General features: G+C 36.6%; 1 protein-coding gene across 3 annotated transcripts in view; it reads right to left on the bottom strand.

The window, feature by feature from the left end:
• The window catches only part of LOC140485778 (dmX-like protein 1), a 243685-nt gene that overhangs the window by 57016 nt on the left and 170129 nt on the right, over nt 1–16540 (bottom strand). For all 3 annotated transcript variants that reach the window (XM_072584300.1, XM_072584297.1, XM_072584299.1), the window contains exons 27-29: nt 13460–13587; nt 12609–12857; nt 956–1131 (exon numbers count right to left, since the gene is read on the bottom strand). In XM_072584300.1, the coding sequence (XP_072440401.1) occupies nt 956–1131; nt 12609–12857; nt 13460–13587 (553 nt within the window). The remainder of the gene's footprint in view (nt 1–955; nt 1132–12608; nt 12858–13459; nt 13588–16540) is intronic.

The raw sequence follows: 16540 nt of genomic DNA, 5'->3' as shown, positions 1-16540 counted from the left end.
TTATGGAAATTAGATGTTGCTTTCCAGCCTAAATCTATTATTCCTTTGTTCATCATTCCATTTCCAAATATCCACTAAATCCTGGGCATGTATCAGATCGGTCTAACGATAATTAGATTAGTTTGGATGCAAAGTTAGCAGAAACAATTAGGTGAAAGACTTCTATAGATGTCTTTGAAGCTTTAACATTTGAGTATTAGATAGAATAAAGAGAACCATGTCAGCCAGCAAGCTTACAAAAACAAAGTGACTAGTACAAAGAGTAATGTGAAAAATAGTTTTAAATTCCTTCAGCAATACCCAATATGGGGAAAATAGTTTCACAGTGATGTAGTTGCTGGATTGACAACTCAGATTCCCAGGTTAATAGTCAGGGAACGTGGGCCTGAATTTCGCAATGATAAATTTCACAAATGGTAAACAGCAAAATCTGAATTCACTATAAAAATGTGGAACAGACAGCTAGCTTAAATGGTGATTTTTCTCTGTTGTCAATGGCTGTAAAATCTCATCTGGTTCACTAATTCTCTTTAAGGAAGAAAACAGGTCATCCTTACCAGGTCTTGATCTACATGCAACTTCAGCACCATAGCCATGTATTTGTTCATGAGCTGCTTTCTGAAACAGCCTATCAAGCCATTCAGTTCAAGATGAATTAGGAATGGGCAATAAATGCTGGTCCAACCAGCAACATCCACATCCCATAAGCAAATTAAAAAATCTAATGACGACATGAAATAGATAGATTCCCAATATCAATAATGTACATTCATCAAAAATTGAATTTTTCCACTGTTGATACTGTCAGTTTCTTGATGTTAACCTATAGGATTTGGAAGGCAAGTCTGCAAATACATCACACACAACACAAACAAGTATTAACTTTCCATGTGCTCTTCCACAGTTTCCAATTAACAATTGGAATTAATTTTGTTCCAACATGTGAAAAAAGTACCTTTGCTATAAAGTAATCCCAGATGCTGAGTTCAGGAGGGATGAACTTCTCTTTATAGACTGGAATGATCTGACTGACAACTGGAAGAGAAGTACTGTATGAGGGTGCTTCTCTGTTTGTTGCTTTTGAGCCTGTGGCCTTGAAAGAGTTGTGATGCTCATCAGGAGTACGACCTTCTGTAAACGAAATAGAGAGGGAGTAATTTGCCATTTGTTCACTGATTTGTTGTGGGTATATGCTTAATGAATCTTAAAAATCATAGTAATACAATTTTACTTTTTCTTCTACTTAAAAAATGAAAGAACAAACAGCACTTCAATTCTAATATTAGCAGTGAATGTTAGCATAGCTGCTTTGGCATTCTGAATAAATGAACCTGTTTTAAATGAAAATATACAAGGTAACTCAATCCTGTAACTTCAGTTAATTATTTCCGTACATATATTTGGAACAGACTACAATCATTCTGTAGTATAGATACATAAATAAAGATAAAATGGAACTTAAAAAAAAATCGGTGTGACAACTGCTTTGTCAGGAGTATTTCATTTCTTGTAACGTTAGTCAGGAAATAGAAAACTTAGTTCAAGTCTTTTTAAAAAGTAAAAGCTGATTTTTTAAAAACTGGTACATCCCAAGCTCTCAACCTCTATTATTTTGAAAGATAAGGAAAGTCAATGATGGGAACCAGCTGCAAGCTCCCCTCAATGAAACACACCATCTTGACTTGGAATGACATCACCTTTGGGTCAAAGTCTGAGAGCTCCTTTCCTTACAGCATTGAGTGTGTATCGACAGTGGAGAGCAGCCATTCAAGAAGATGGCTCACCACCATTTTCTCAAGATGATTTAGCAACAGGTAATAATGGCTACCCTAGCTGGCAATGCTGACATGCTGTGATCAAATATAAAAATGACATACAAGTATCCCACAGTAAATTGTACTCTGTCTAAACTTTAGTATAACAGCAATGCATAAAGAAATTGTCTGTGTATAAATAGCCCACCTACGCTTTTAACTGGGAACATATTTCCATTTCCACGTGTCCATTTGGTACTTCAAACAGTATTGACAAGAGCAAGAGTAATGCATTTAAAACATTCAGAAATTACAAATATATTAGGTTTTACATTGTATGCATGGTTGGAGCATGATTCATTGTTGTCACATTTACTGAGATAGTGAAAAGTGTTGTTTTGCATGCTGTACAGGCAGATCATACCATACAAAGTGCATCAGGATAACAGAATAAAATGTAGAATGCAGCCACAAAGACAGTACAGAGAGAGATCAACATTAACATTTGCGTTACCTGTTCACAAGTCTGATAACAGCAGGGAAGAAGCTGTTCTTGCATTTGTCCATACATGCATTCAAACATTTACATATTCTTCCCAACGGAACTGGGTGCAAGAGTGTATAACCGAGATGCGAAGGGTCTTCCATTATGTTGGTTGTTTTCCTGAGTCAGCACGAAGTACAGGTGGAGTCAATGGATGGAAGGCTGATTTGCATGATGGACTGGGCTGAGTTCATGACTCACTGTAAAGGAGTCTTGGGAACAGCAGGTGCCATACCATGTTGTCATGCAATCAGATAGGATGCTTTACATCGTATACCTATAAAACTTGGAAACAGTCCTTATGGACTTGCTGACTTCCATGACCTCTTGAGGAAGGTGGGACATTGTTGTACTTTTTGACTGCCACAATGAGTGGACAGAACAGACTGTTGGTGATCATTACTCCCAGGAACTTTATGCCCTTGACCATTTCCATCCCAGCATATTGATGCAGACTATTTGTTCGCATTCACAATATTAGTTGCAGGTATTTATAGTAATTGTTTTTGGATAGTTAATTTTATTAGCTATAATGCAGAAATACTAGGCAGTTCAAGTATTTACTCACTAACCTCTACTATTTCAGTCTCAGATATATGGAAATGAGAAGTTCAAGCTTCAGCTCTGGATCAGGCAACTTTGCTATTGCTTCTATCTCTTAAGTACAGAAAAACATGAAGGATGTGGCAAAAAATATGAATCAAGAGAAACTTGAAAATTCCTTCCTTAGAAATCAAAATTTCTTTGAAAGCAGGTATTATGTAAGAAAAGTGGCAAATGCAACTCATAACTATGTGTGGAACCGCAGGCGAGATACTAAATTAGTAATTTGCATCAGTATTTACTGTAGAGACTGGTATTATCACTGGACTATTAATCCAGAGACCCTGATAATGTTTTGGGGATCTGGGTTCAAACCTTGTCAAGACAGATGGTGGAATCTTGATTCAATAAAACAAAATCAGGAATTAAGAGTCTAACAATGATCATGAATCCATTGTCGATTGCTGAAAAACCCCATCTGGTTCACGTATGTCTTTGAGGGAAGGAAGCTGCCATTCTTACCTGGTCTAGCCTATATGCGATTCCAGACCCACAGCAATGTGGTTGATTCTCAACTGTCTTCTGGGCAATTAGGGATGGGAAACAAATGCTGTGCATGGCCAGTAATGCCCTCATCCCATGAACAATGAAAGAATAAAGATAAATCCCCGAGACCTGATCAGGTGCACCCTAGAACTTTGTGGGAAGCTAGCGAAGTGATTGAGGGGCCCCTTTTGGAGATCTTCGTATCATTGACAGCCACAATGTGCTGGTAGACTGGAGGTTGGCTAAAGTAGTGCCATTATTTAAGAAAGGTGATAAGGAAAAGCCAGGGAACTATATTCCAGTGAGCCTGACATTCATGATGGGCAAGCTGTTGGAGGGGATTCTGAGGTACAGGGTTTATATCTACTTGGAAAGGCAAGGACTGATTAGAGACTGTTGATATGGTTCCGTGAATGGGAAATCATGTTTTATTATTTCAAGAACTCTATTAAGTTAATGAAAAGAATTGATGAAGGCAAAGCTGTGGACGTGATCTACACGGACTTCATAGTTGTTTTATAAACTAGTGTTTGGAAATGCAACTGCAAGTAACCTGACATCCATACCAGGCATAAGAAAAGAACTATTTAGACCAGTAGTAATTGCAGAGTTGCAGATGATTTGGAACAAGGCTGTATACTGATGCAGCTTGCGCTGGCAATAAAAATTGATTGATCTATGGACTAGTGATCAGTTATCAATCACACATACAATTTTGCCTGCAAACTGTAAGATAGTTGTCCAGTTACCTGAGAACACGTTAGAGAGAGGGTCAGATTTTCCCCAGTTAGTAGGTGTCTCTCTGACCTGGCAGTGAAGCCTTGCTGTAAACCTGTTAATCTTTCTGGCAACAATTATTGTAAACTGTGTCTCTTCCCAGGCAGGGGAAGCAAAGAGAGAAAGATGACTGAAGTAATGTGCTGGCCAGCAGAAGAAATGTCATCACAACAACTGTACTGGGAGAAAAGACCATTGAGCTGTATTTCTAGCTTTCCTTTGTCTATAACCTATTTTACCCTGGATATGTGTGTGTGTGTGTGTGTGTGTGTGTGTGTGTGTGTGTGTGTGTGTATAAGGGGAGTTTATAAGGGAATTACAATTTAATTAATAGGATTATATGCTGATGACTTCTAACTGTTTACCTGTAGCTAGAGTCAAATCACTTGCAATATAATGAGATTCTCATTCAGTACAGGAAACTAACTAATGCTGTTTGCCAATCTGCCTTTGAAAATCACATAAAATGGGGAACTGCCCATCCTTGATAACAGTTTTAACTTCTGTGATGACTCTGGGAATAGCAAGGCTTGATTTCCAGTGTGAGTTTTAACAACAGATTGTATATGATGTGCATCATTACCTTTTAGGAGAATGAATTTTCAAGTAGAGGTAAATAGGTTTCTGGTTTCAGATTTGTGAAAGTAATGTTTTTGTTCAAACAAGGAGATCAGAAAGTAATTTAGAATGGTGAACTAACTATATGACTTCCAAGAAAACACATAATTTAAGTTAAATGCCTTGATCAGATAACTGAAAAAGTTAAATAATGTGTTAAAAATGTCAAACTTTATGAAATATAGAAAAATTGACCAGTGACCACTTAGTTTGTGCTCAGTTCAGAAGAATCCTGGCAGAAGGACAGTCTAATAGTTGTATGAAATTCTCCAAACTTCAGTTAGTTTGTGAAGTTCCCAACATATAGAAACTTTCAGGCTGTCAGAAGGGGAAAGGACAGCAGATTATCAGAACTGGAAATAAGTCTCTAGGTCAAAAACTGAAGAGAGTCAGTTATGAAAAAAGTAAAATTATTACCAACACTAGACTGGCACTGGGTACCTTCAAAAGGATACTAGTAGGAAAAAATGTCAAAACTTTATTTTGGGTTAAGCTCTTTTCAAGCTCACACACACACACACAAACACACAAACACACACCTTTGACAGTTTTTCTTTCTGTGCAATAAACTTGTGTTCTTTTGTCAAAGAATATTAGTAACTTTTAGTGAATGTTTCAGTCAGTAAAGTAGTTGCCATCTCCTACCAGACCATAGAGGTGCTCTTTGATTAGAGAGAAATGACTTGCGGAGTAGTTTAACCTGAGGGTCATCATACCTCTGACAATTGCAGAGTTGAGAGGGAGAGCCCTTCATGGTAATCTCAGGTGGTGTGGGAATCGAACCAATGCGATCGGCAATTCTTGGCATTGCAGATCAGCCATCAAGTCAATTGAACTAACTAGCCCCTTAAGTACTGGCCATGACAGTAACTAACTCCAAACATCAGTGGTTAGCACTGCTGCCTCAGTGCCAGGGACCTGCGTTCAATTCCAACCTTGGGTAACTGTATCGAGTTTGCACATTCTCCCTTGTCTCTATGGGTTGCGTCTTGGTGCTCTGTTTTCCTCCCTCAATCCAAAGATGTGCAGGTTAGGGCAGGCTAGATGGGGTTGGCATTGTAAAATGTGGAGTTAGAGGGACAGGGTGTGGGGGAAGAGAGAACTGGGTCTAGGCAGGATGCTGTTTTGAGGGTCAGCGCAGACTCAATGAGTCAAATGACTCATTTTCACACTGTAGGGATTATAATTCCATGACAATGATTTATCAAGATGGTTTCACTCTGGAATCTCAGTAGCCTAAGATTATGAAGAACTGGGATCATAACAACATTCACTTTGAACTAAGATAATTTCAAACCCACCATACTTCTGACACTCCGTTGACTAGACTGTGATCCCATTATTCCAAGTTGGATTTGAATCCAGTACAAGATCATAGTACAATATTTAAATACAGTGACATTAGTCTTCCATTTATATCATTTCTAAGAAATATTCTATATAGGAATTTTAAAAAATTATCTTTGACTATTTACTGAAAATTAAGTATAAAATGTTTCATAAAAATTAGAAAGGAGTGTTGTTTATGCAAGAATACAGTACAATTGTGATTGACCCACTCCAAAACCCAATTCTTAAGCTGAAAGTTGAAAACAAGCATCTTGAAATATCACATTAAATGGTTAACACAGAATATTGGAGAAACTCAGCAGTTCTGGCAGAATCTGTGTAAAGAGTCACTTTGAGTCTTGTAGGAGACTGCTTCCGAACTTTTCTGAATAGTCATATTGGATTCGCAACATTAACTGTCTCTCTCCACAGATGCTGCCAGAATTGCTGAGTTTCTCAGGCATTGTTTGTTTCAGAAGTCTAGCACCAAAATATTTCTCTTTTATTCTAACATTAAATGGTTGTACCAGTTTGTGGCTAGATTTCAGATTTCAACCAGCATCTCTGTTAAAGGGTAGTTCTATTAGTCGTGGCAAAGAGGTAATGTCAATGGGCCAGGTTCTGAGGATGTAAGTTTAAGTTCCACAACAGCAGATGGCAAAATTGGAGTTCAATCAAAATGCAGAATTAAAGCCATATATGACCAGAGTTGATTATTTCAAAAATTCGAGTCTTCACTGATACCATTTACAGAAGGAATTCTTATCTGGTCTGACCTCCATGTGACCCAGAGCAATGCAGATGTCTCTAAGTTGTCCTCTGAGATGGCCAAGGAAGCCACTCAACAACTGCAGGACAATCAGGAGTGCACAATAGATGTTGGCTTAGCTAGCAGCACCAACATCCCACAATTGAATAAGAAAAATAATAATATTACAAAAACATCATGATAAATATTCATGGAAGCAGCTAACTTTTCAGAGTATTGAACAACTAGCTATTCTTTCTGAATAAGATACCAGACAACAATTTTAAGTTCTGACTGAAATTTCATTAGGACAATGGACTGCCATATTTCTGAATTTAATGCTAAAATACAGCTTCAATATCTGTACAGCAATCTAAATTTAAATGCTGCAATGATTCAGCTGATTTACTGCAAAAAAAATTGAAAATTGCATGCACCAACTCCTCCCTAAAAAACAAAATAAAGAACACTTATGCATGGACTTCAAATTAAGCACATCAAATGAAATTAAAAAGGTTTCTGACCGACTATTGAAAATTAATTTTACCATGCGAGCTTTCAGAATACTGTGCAAGGCCAAGGTAACAAACCCAAATCATAAAATATACATTCACAGAATTTAATAATGTTAGCTAAAGAGTCAATCAGAAATAAGAAAAAAAAGGGCATAAACCTTTCATTTAAGTTTGCTATTACTCATCCTATACAATTAAAACTGGTCACTTCTTAACCTTGACGTCAACATTTGAGATTATAAAATCAAGAATTATTCAATTATTTGCATGATAAAATGTTTTGACTTTTGAAGTTAAATATACTGAAGCCAAACGACCAGTATACTTCAACAGTTTTGTCTCAAAATTAAGAAAGTATTGGGAACCACTGGAATGAGACAATGGCACCTCCTCACTGTACCTCATGATTTGCAGAGTGCTCCTATTTCTTTATCACTGAAGTGCAAATAAAACACAATGGAACAATCCAGTTACATTAGTAAGCTTAGCATCGCAGAATATGTTTTGATGTTTGTAAAATTTACGTGAAATATACTGTTTCTCAAATTAACACTTCTATTTTAAACTATTAGATTTGCAAATTAAGATGTATTGGCTTTTCTGATAGCAGTTTATATTGCTTTAGCCTCTTACACACAATTTATCTGAAATAAAAATCAAATAATTTCTTTGGGTGCAGCAAAGTACTTGTACAATTAAGCTTTATTATGTATAGCATGCTTAATTCCTTCAGTTATTAATAGCTCATATATAGGTACAGTTAACTCAATGGGGTAGTAACGTCTCTCCTTTCAATCAATCTTTTTTTCACTTTCCCGACTACGTTGCAAATATTCTATAATATTTATGCCATTAATTTTCAATTCAGTTTTCAAGGCCAGAAAGCTTATATTTAAAACAGCAAAAGCTATGAGAAAAACATTGGGCAATATGAAATACTAGCATTTAAAATGTGAAGCACTGAGGAACTTACAGTTAAAAAATATGCCTTATGATTAGGTGTAATCATAACTTGTTTGAAACTGATTTCAGTCTGCTCTATGAATTATAAAATAATGGTTATGGCATAGGACGAGTAAACGTAAGGTCAATTTTAGTAAGGTATGAAGTAAATTCAATTACATCCACAAAAACTGTTCACTTTTGTTGAGGACCTAATTGGTTCACTCATGATCTTAAGAGAAAGGAACGTGCCATACCTGTGGAGGAGTCTAATCTGTGCTCAGTGCAACATAAAGGCTAGGCAATAAATGCTGGCTATCAACATAGTGTGAACAAACAGAAAAATAAGTATTACAAGACAACCGCCCACAGATCCATTTGGTATATTCCAGTTGGATTGAAAATTTGAAATAAATTTGTAACCCTCAACAGAATTAAATAATGTAATCGTCTTTCTATTACATAATGACACATCGCATTTCATGTTGATTTTATAATTGAAAGCAAGAGTAATCATTGCTCTAACGTAAATATATGATTTTTTTGAAAAACTTATTTTGTGTTAAAAATTCTGAAATATTCTATTCCAACGGATGTTGAAAACCATTCAACAGTTCACAAAGGTAAAATTCTGCCGAAATGTTTGCAGCAAATTTAGTTCACAAGAAAAAAATCTGGCTGCTCTATTAAAGCTCCAAACTAAAGACTTAATGTTGATAATTAAAAACTCATCTTAGTTGAAGCGTACAATAAATAAAACATAAAAAAGCATTAGAAATTCAACCATCATGCGCACGTACTGTCTAAAGCAATGCATTGCGAAAGCAGTAATAAATCAAAAATATGATAACAATCATTACTTTGTAATGGCTTCATATGTAAAGGCTAAAGCAAATATTCTAGTCCTAGTAGTCTTGCCTGCTGCACTTGCAGAACGCGCAGGATTGAAGACTGCAAGAGCTTTTGAAAACCCCACACAATCCACGGAGTACATTACTATCTGCTGTTGACTATGCTCAGGTAACCACCTTCCTGTCAAAATAGACAAGTATCAATCTGCTGTTGGAAAAACATGAAAGCAATATATATATGTGATTGTGAACAGTGGATACTGAGCAACTCACTCTCATTCATTGCTTTTATTTCTGTGAACATCACTATTTCTAAGTGCTGAGTTACTGCCGAATAAAAGAAAAGAGAATATGGATACAAACATGCAAATTTAAATTTTTTTAAGTAGTATTCATGTTTTGATAAGGTTGGAAACTTAGAGTAAATCATTTGAATCTTTGGTTTCCTTACTACATGAATACTAAAAACAAACATTTTATTTTAAGCTAGTTTTTAGACCATGAAGTAGCATATACAGGATAAAATATCAGATTTTCACCCAGACTACCTTCAACTAAGCAATTGATGGTCAAAATCATGTACACATCTGTGAACTTAACCCTGATTTTAACTATTTCTTTAAGAAATGCATAACATGCTATAGAAATGCTTGAAAATGTCAATGCTTTGCTGAAATAAATTAATTTTTGGCCAAGTGTGGCAATAGTTTACAGGTTTTATGGAACATTATATGCAAAATTTTCATAACAATAGCCATCGACTTTCTTGAAATTCCTAAAGTATGCATTTTAACATAACTTATTTTTCATAAAAGGATTGCTTCACCATAAATATAATCACTAACTATGGGATTGCTCTCTGTTCTTGGGTGACTGATAACATTTACATTGAAAAGACTAACTACTACAACATAAAAATGGTAAAATATTGAGGAACAATTTACAGCTCAATCAGGAAATTTTGTATCTAATATATACAGCATAACACTAAGTTAGTACGGTTCAAATTTGTACCTGTTACATTACTTTTTCAATTTTGCATTATATTCATATCAGTTGCTACCGACCATTCAAAAAATTTAAGTTACTGTACTTGCTCATCCAATGCCTGAAAGATCAAGTCAAATCTAAATAGTTTAGTCATTATGTTTAGCAATAAGATCATTTTTAAATTTAAAAAGTGATATGTCTGAAGTTTAAAATAATACTTGGAAAAATTCATTGAGTTGAATTTTGCAGTCGTAAGTAGGTGGCCTCAAATTGCAAATAATTTTCAGTTTATAGCCAGTAAAAAGTGATACAGCAGGTCATGCGGAAAATGGCTGGGTTTCTTGGGACTCTGAACATGTATAGCGACATGCAAAATTACCTCAAAAGCCAAGTACTGTGATGCTGGTGATCGAACATAAAAACAAAGTGGTGGAGAAACTCAGCAGGTCTGGGAGCATCTGTGGAGGGAGAAAAAACGTTAGTATTGAGTGTAATATGACTTCTCCAGAACCAAAGAATGCTGCAATACCTGCTGAGTTTCTCCACTTCATTTTTATTTCAAAATTATCTCCTTGATAGCACAGTAATGCCTTTGCAAATGAATTTGCGGAAAAATAAAACGCATAAAGCTGTAAGATTGAGCCAGTAAATTGAATGCTGTGGGACATGCTGGAAAGAAGAATACAACAAGATAGATTATGAAAATTGGGTTATGGAAAATTACCAATAGCTTACAAATTAATTCTTAAAGGTTCACAGTATGACCGTGGCCATTTTTCAACAAAAAAAAATTCCCTCATTGATTCTAGTCCAGTTACACACATCATCTTTGATCAAATTGGAAGTGTCCCACTTTGCTTTCCTGAGGATTGAGGAATTGCAACTTGGATTGCTAAGCTTCGTTATTTACACGTATTACCTTGATTTTTTTTTCCCCTGTGCTCCTATTCTCTGGAGGAGACACGAAATGCTGGACAAATTGCTGCTTATCTTATTTTACTCTTGACCCCACTTCTAAGTAATCACACAATATAAGTATACAATTTTCTTACCTATTTGCCCAATCTCACTTTGAATCTGATGCCAGATTTCTGTTCACAACAATGCAATGAATCTCTGCATTGACTATGAATCTGCACCCTAACATGCACAGAAGTGCTAAAACATGCTCCCCTTGCTGCCATCCCTTCATATTCAACTATATCATTCCCACTAGAAATTGAGATAAATTATTAATTTATTCCTCAAGACAGAGAAACTTCAATTACCCAAGCATCGATTATCCGAGGATTCGATTATCCGAGGATTCGATTATGCAAACAAAATATTCCCCCCACCTGTTTCGTTCGGATAATGGGCCTTATTTAACATTTCTGGTTACAGACCATCCTACATTTAATGGCAATTTTAATTCATCTGCACAAAGTATGTAACTTACACAATGCAATTGTGGACTGATTAAAACCATTTTTTAAAAAAAAAGTATTGAATCCATTCAGCTCTTCTGTCAACTAACTTTAGCAGTACGAGAAGTACAGAACAAAAAAAAGCTGTCAATATAGCTGATTTTAAATTGATCTAGGAGTAATAAACTGAAGACTGAATTGCCCCTCAAATTAATGGAAGAAAATTCAGATTATTTAAGAAATCTCTCTAAGCTGATTTACAGAAGTATGAATGCAAAAAACCTTAAGGTAAAACCATTTGAGAATATAAGCAATACTTTACATAACAAAAGCAAACCACATAGTAAAATTTCACTAAATAATTTCTTCGTTTATGCACTTATCAAACTGAGAAAAATAACTCACATTTTTGATGACTCAGTTAAGGACAAGTTATATTTAAGGAAATTCTAAGCACAAATATGACAAAGACAAAGCAGTAAACAACATGTCAGGAAGAAAAATACTATCTACCTTCGAAGTTTTTACTAGAATATAGTGTTATTTCATAGCTTAACTTCAGAGATGAAACTGGTTTGTGAGAATCGAAGTAGTCAAACTAAATGTTGAGAAACAAATTAGCACAAGAAATGCTAAAAATACAGAACTGCTTCTTTAATTTTCAGTGGAGGTGGCCGACATTTTCTCAAAGCTGCAGAGCACCTGAGGCTCCGTATACAGCAATCGTCACACTGACGCCATTCACAGCATTGACTTCCAAGTATGGAAGCTGCTGCTGTGTATGGACCTTGGAGGTCCAAGCAGAAAAAATAAATTGCAGGAACACTGGTGGGAAACGGTAGGTTAACAGCCTGAAATTGCTCATTACAGGTGGAAAGAAATGAAGAAATATTCTTAAATATTGATGGATCTACTCAAAATATTGTCAATTTATTTCGAGATTGCAACCACATTGATCGGCATAGATGCTGTTGAAACACGAGATTAGAAATTTACATGAAGAACATTCACATAGAACGCAGGGGAGAAAAATAAATTAACAAACCTGTTACAGATTTAGGTTGGATGTAGTTCTTCAGAGGTTGCTGGACACCTCCCCCAAAAACTGCAGCCCACATTTTGCTATCGAGAGGATGAGCTACAAGGCGGAATAGCTCATTGCTGGAGTGCGTTCCCAAGCCATGAACAAAAAGACTAAGGTAAACCGCTGTCAATACCTCACAGAGTAGGATTGTCAGTTTGGGTTTATCGTCGTCTCCAGCAGAATTCAAGAGATGATTTAGTTCCTTTATACCTGTGAATTGAAATATTCAGAAATTAATGTACAAGGCGAATGCCGGATCTGCGGAATCGTTTTCCGCAGTATCAGTTATCCCCAGTTTGCTGCGGTCTGAAAATACTACATGGAACATTCCAGATTTCCCATTTAAATTAATGGGGTTGCTACTATCTGTGGTCTTGGAATGTATCCCCCACAGATCTAGGGGGACTACTGTATTTCAGATTTCTTTGACAAAGATGTTGCTTTTAAAAAGGAATATATTGTGGAAATACTGTGTTCCTTTGTATTTTTTCATTATCTCTCATCCTAAAAGGGAACACTATTTACTAATGCTAGAGACAGTAATAAATGTAGGACAAGCGTGCAGATAAGATGACAATTATTCATTTGAAGAAATCAGTAGCCTATGAATCATGAAGAATAAAAACTTTTCCAGAACAAAGATCAACTGGCTTAAAAGGGTAGGATACATATGGTAGCAAGTCAACTGTGTGGATTTTTCCACCCACCTTCAAATTTGCAACAGTCTATTCTATGGTAAGATAAGTCAAACACAATAAGCAATTTTAAGTTCAACAATACATCTGCTGAACAGAAGTATATATAGCTATTACCTGGCCACTGGTCTGGAGAAGTGTTGGGAGTTATTGTACCATCTAAACTTGCTGCTCTGTTTGAACGTTGCTGCGCAAACAGAAAACTCTGGTATACCATCCCAGTGAACTGGTTTGCATATGAAGAACTGGAAAAAAAGTTAACATGAGTTTACTTTCATGTTTCAGCCATGGCTAAGCTGGTACCACTGTTGCTCTTAAGCCATACATTTCTAGTTTCAATGTTCACTCCAAGGATCAGACTACAAAAATCCAAGGTGACATTGCAGAGTAGTGCTGACAAAATGTTGCGCTGTCAGAGGGGAAGTCCTCTTAAATAGACATACAAGTCCATATGACAAAATTTCTAACAAGTATGTAGGAATTATTCCTGGTTTATACTTCAGTTAACATAACAAGAACAGTTATCTGACCATTACTACAATTCAGTTCATGGGAGCTTACGGTGTGCAAATTCACAGCTGTTTTCTAAATTTACAGAAGTGACCATACCTCAAAAGAAATTAATTGACTGTAAGGTTTAGAAGTGGCCACTAGTTCTGAAATGTTTGCATTAACACATGTTTTGCTTTTCTTTCACTAAAGCATTAGCTGATCATCAGAATGACTACCAACCCACAGAGACTCAGGTCAAGAAGGAAATAAAGAAAACAAACAGCATGTCAAGCAGTGATGTATACAAAGGTACTTAGAGATTAAAATGATTAGTGAAATCATGAGAGTCGGAATGGGTGAATGGAAGACAGGATGAGAGGCATTTCTAACTCCTAACATCAATTTTAATTGACAAGTAGGTAAGCATTAAAGAGATTTACACAAAGCTGTCTTAAATTTGTTGATAAAAACATTAAGAACAATGGTTGGTGGACTTGTGAACAGGCTCAGAAGTTCCATGATTGAAGCATGAGTGCAATACAGTGCCATAACCAAGAGGCATATAATTTAGTTTGGGTGAGGGTTAGGGAAGGGTGGGCAAAAGTTGTGACAATATAGTGAAGAAAAATAGGAGAGAATGGTAAATTGAACAGATAAGTACACACATGAAATAGAGGGGCAAAAGGCGGAGGGAAAGAGTGAAACACAGGGCCAAGGATAGAGATGACTGTAGTTTTTTTTGTGGGGGAAACGGAGAGGAGGAGAAGACACAGAATTGGTGAGAAGTGTGTTCAGGGAACTATGGGGCAAAAAGAAACAGGTCCAGTGAAGGAAATGATTAAAGGGGACAGTGAAACAGAGACAGAGAACATAGTAATGGGGTTGTGGAAGATACATAATTATGTACTTCAATTTTTAATTAGAACACAGAACAGTACAGCACAGGAATAGGCCTTTCAGCCTACCCTATCAGCGCTGATCATTGCGCCATTCCAGAACAATCCCATCTGCCAACACATGGACCGTATCCCACAATTTCCTATCTGTTCATGTGTCTGTCTAAATGCACCTTAAACTTTGCTAACGTAACTGCTTCTGCCATTTCCCCTGACAGTGTGGTCCAGACACTCATCAACCTCGGTCGAAAAAACAAACTTTCCTCACACATCTCCTGTAAACATTTCCCCTCTCACCATAAACCTATGGCTCCAATATTTGACATTTCCACCCTGGGAAAAAGACGCCAACTATACACCCTACCCATGTCTCTCAATTTTCAATATTTCTGGTCACCCCTCAGCCTCTGACACTCTAGCAAAGGTTTGTCCAATATCTCCTTATAGCTAATACACTCCAATACAGGCAACATCCTTCCTTTAGTGTGCAGTTCTGGTTCCCACACAATATTCAAATAATTTATTTTGTGCACAGTTGAGTGAGCATTGATTTTAACTACAGTGATGAGCAAGAAAAGAAAGCCATCTGACAGATCATTAAAACACAAGTTGCAGTAACTAGATGATTGGAGCGGAGAATACTAGTGAATTAATCTAGGTCAGTCATGATGTGGCAGGTAACATTCAGTTGTTAAATAGAAGAGGAAGGGAAGGCACTTGGTTGAAAGTGAAGGAAAAAATATAGAACTAAGAGCAGACCAATTGCACACAACCAAATGGGAGAGCAAGCGGGGAGGGGAGTAAGCAGGGAGAATATGATCACCAAATGAAGAAAAATAATTTGATGAGAGCATAGGTTAAGCAAATGGACCACTCAAAGTACAACAAATAGAATCAATAAGTACACCAGAGAATGTATATCCAACAGTAACAGACAGTACACAATGAATATCTAACAAATTTCAATATGGATTGATAGGTCAGAGATTTAAAAACTGAAACTAAGTAAAGATTTTAAAGATTTCTTAGCACCATCCGAGTGCTCTGAGCTCAAGGGACCTCTTGTGCAAAGTTTGAAAGAAATCATATTCATTGTGGATTATCTTAATCAGAATTAGTTTATAATTCAGTGCATTTGAATCAAGTTAGCACTTAAATAAGTCAAACATATCCAGAGTTTCATGCCAAGGTCACTGCAGGTTGCTTTAGCTTCAGCCTTCTTTCAGATAAGCAAAGGAGAAAAAAAAAAATCCACTAAGAAACTATGCCAAAAAGTGGGGGCATGTATGTGCACATACACTGATTCGACACAAAAATCACATCTTCCTTGAAGAATCACCGCTTGCAAAATAACCTTAGATTCAGAGATATACAGCACAGAAACAGACCCTTTGGGCCAACTCTTCCATACCGACCAGATATCTTAAATTAATCAAGGCCCATTTGCCAGTATTTGGCCCACATCCCTCGAAAACCTTTTTAATCACATACATGCCTTTGAAATGGTGTAATTTAAACACCTCCTCTGGCAGCTCATTCCAAACACTCACCACTGTGTGTGGAAACGGTTGTCCCTTAGGTCCCTTTTATATCTTTCCCCTTTCATCCTAAACCTATGCCCTCTAGTTCTGGCTCCCTATCCCAGGAAAAGACTTTGTCTATTTATCCTATCCATGCCCCTCGTGATCTTATAAACCTCTACAAGGTTACTCCTCAGCCTCCCTTGCTCAATGGAAAGTAGCCCGAGTCTATTCAGCCTCTTTCTGTAGCTCAAACCCTCCAACCCTGGCCATATTCTTGACAGTCTTTC

This window comes from Chiloscyllium punctatum, chromosome 2, assembly GCF_047496795.1.
Source record: "Chiloscyllium punctatum isolate Juve2018m chromosome 2, sChiPun1.3, whole genome shotgun sequence".
Lineage (NCBI taxonomy): Eukaryota > Metazoa > Chordata > Chondrichthyes > Orectolobiformes > Hemiscylliidae > Chiloscyllium > Chiloscyllium punctatum.
This window is presented reverse-complemented; position numbering and strand designations above follow the sequence as displayed.